Source organism: Urocitellus parryii, chromosome 4 (genome assembly GCF_045843805.1).
Source record: "Urocitellus parryii isolate mUroPar1 chromosome 4, mUroPar1.hap1, whole genome shotgun sequence".
NCBI classification, from domain to species: Eukaryota; Metazoa; Chordata; class Mammalia; order Rodentia; family Sciuridae; genus Urocitellus; species Urocitellus parryii.
In genome coordinates this window covers 163,109,166-163,111,099 of record NC_135534.1, presented here as the reverse complement: position 1 = coordinate 163,111,099, position 1,934 = coordinate 163,109,166, and the positions used below count along the sequence as shown (strand labels likewise).

The 1,934-nt window shown below is 42.4% G+C and overlaps 1 protein-coding gene across 1 annotated transcript; it reads right to left on the bottom strand.

Moving 5' to 3' along the window:
* Positions 1-1,079: 1,079 nt before the first annotated feature.
* LOC144254333 (interferon beta-like) lies at positions 1,080-1,643 on the bottom strand. Its single transcript, XM_077797339.1, has one exon. The coding sequence runs from the start codon at positions 1,641-1,643 to the stop codon at positions 1,080-1,082; it is 564 nt and encodes a 187-aa protein (XP_077653465.1).
* Positions 1,644-1,934: the final 291 nt, after the last annotated feature.

Here is a 1,934-nt window from a genome sequence, read left to right as displayed (position 1 = left end):
GGAAAGTTTCATTATCCCAGTGCAAGCACTGGGAAATTGGTGCCTTCAGTTCCTTTGAATTTCTTTTCACCTATGATTCCTGCCTTTTAGCCTGGCTTAAAAATTGGATTTAATCTTGTGCACCTGTCTTGGATTGTTGCTTTGAGGAGTGTGTGGCTTCAGAGATACAGAGAACCAGGAAAACTACATAAGATATTCCCAGAATTCTGTCTGACCAAGCTGGGAGGCCAGGAGCAGAGTTGGTTTTTGAGAAACATGGAAACAAAACTAGACAGATGGCTAGAGTAGAAAGAAGGTCCCCCTCCCTCTATTCCCTTTCCTTGGAAACTGACAGAAACCCTCAGATTCCATAATTTTTGACTAGTATGAGGACCAAAATCAAGGTACTTCATAAGTGTCCTGGAAGTAACTCACCCTCAATCTTGAGGGTACACAGGAACAGAGCACGCCCCAGACAAGGAAGGGCTTAGGTTGACTACAGGAGCTAGCATATTCGTTTGGTTCACCGGAGTGCTAAATTCTAACTTCACGACCATAGAGCCTGGAGCACAGAGCAGAAGCTGTGGGCACCCCAGGTTCCACTCCCAACTCCTTTGCATACCCATTCCCCTCCAATCCAAATGCTTCAACCGCACATTTATTGCCCCAGAAGATTCAGATCCCCTTATTATGTAGTACCTAGTGTATTACATGTGCTTCTTTGGAATATAAATTTCTCAGGGGAATTTAAATGTCAGGATTTTAAATTCTGGCATAAGCTAGAAACTCTACTACTTTACAGGCACATTTTACAAAGAGCATCTAAGAGGGGTTCTGAATATGTGAACATAGGGCTTCTATAAATCAAGTTGAAATTGAAACTGCCACATGGATTTTTGCATCATAAATAATTTATTTTCCAACATAAATACTTAAATAAAGAATAAAATAACTTAATTCATAAATTAATTTAAAAAGTTAAAAACCTCTATTTCTTTTCAAGGCACCCCATTTGCTGTCTGTCACTGAATGAGCCTCTGCTGGTTGAAAAATGCCTGATCTCATTGTCTGGTCCAGACGTGGTGCCTACTGGGCCATCTTCAGTATTGGAATTTGTCTGTAAGTCTGTTAATGAAGGAGAAGTTCCGGGAGAGTTCCTCTCTGACGACTGTCCAGGCACAGCTGCTGTACTCCTTGGCCTCCAGGTACGTCAGGATCCTTGCATAGTAACTCTTCAGACGCATAATGGGGCTGGAATATGCCAAGGTTTTGTTTTCCTCCCCTAGTTTCCCGACCACTATTCTGTTCAGGAGGTCCATCTGATGATTGAGTTTAGCACGGAGGTCTTTGAAAACGGTCTCATTCCAGCCAGGGTTAGTGTAGCCTCTTTCTAATACATGAAAGATGTCCTTGAGCATCTCATAGATGACAAAGGCAGCGTGCTCCTTCTGGAACTGCTGTGGATGTTTGATCTCCTTGGGGATCTTGAAGTCCATCCTGTCACTGAGGCAGTCTGCAGGCCTTCCATTCAACTGCTTTAGGAGCTTCTGACATTCCTCACTGCTGTTTAACTGTTGGAGTCGAAGCAGGTTGTAACTGAGGGAAAGAGCTGTGGTGGAGAAGCACAACAGGAGAGCCAGTTGGAGGATGCACCTGTTGTTCATGATGACAACCAGAACAGCACTGCCTACAATCTATGCAAGGTTGCACAGACTGCAAAGGTCTGCAATGTGAATGTCCTGGCTCCATGGGGATGGGCTGTTTATATGGGATGGTCCTCTCTGTTTCAGAGGAATTTCCCATTTTCAGTTCTCCCTTTCATTTTTACTATGTCATTTTCTTCTTATTGCATTCTTAAGAGTTTCTAAAACCCTTTTTATTTAAACTCCTGATTACTCTATATAATGTATATTAGGGAAAAGATATACAAACTGTGAGAATTTCTAATATTGTAT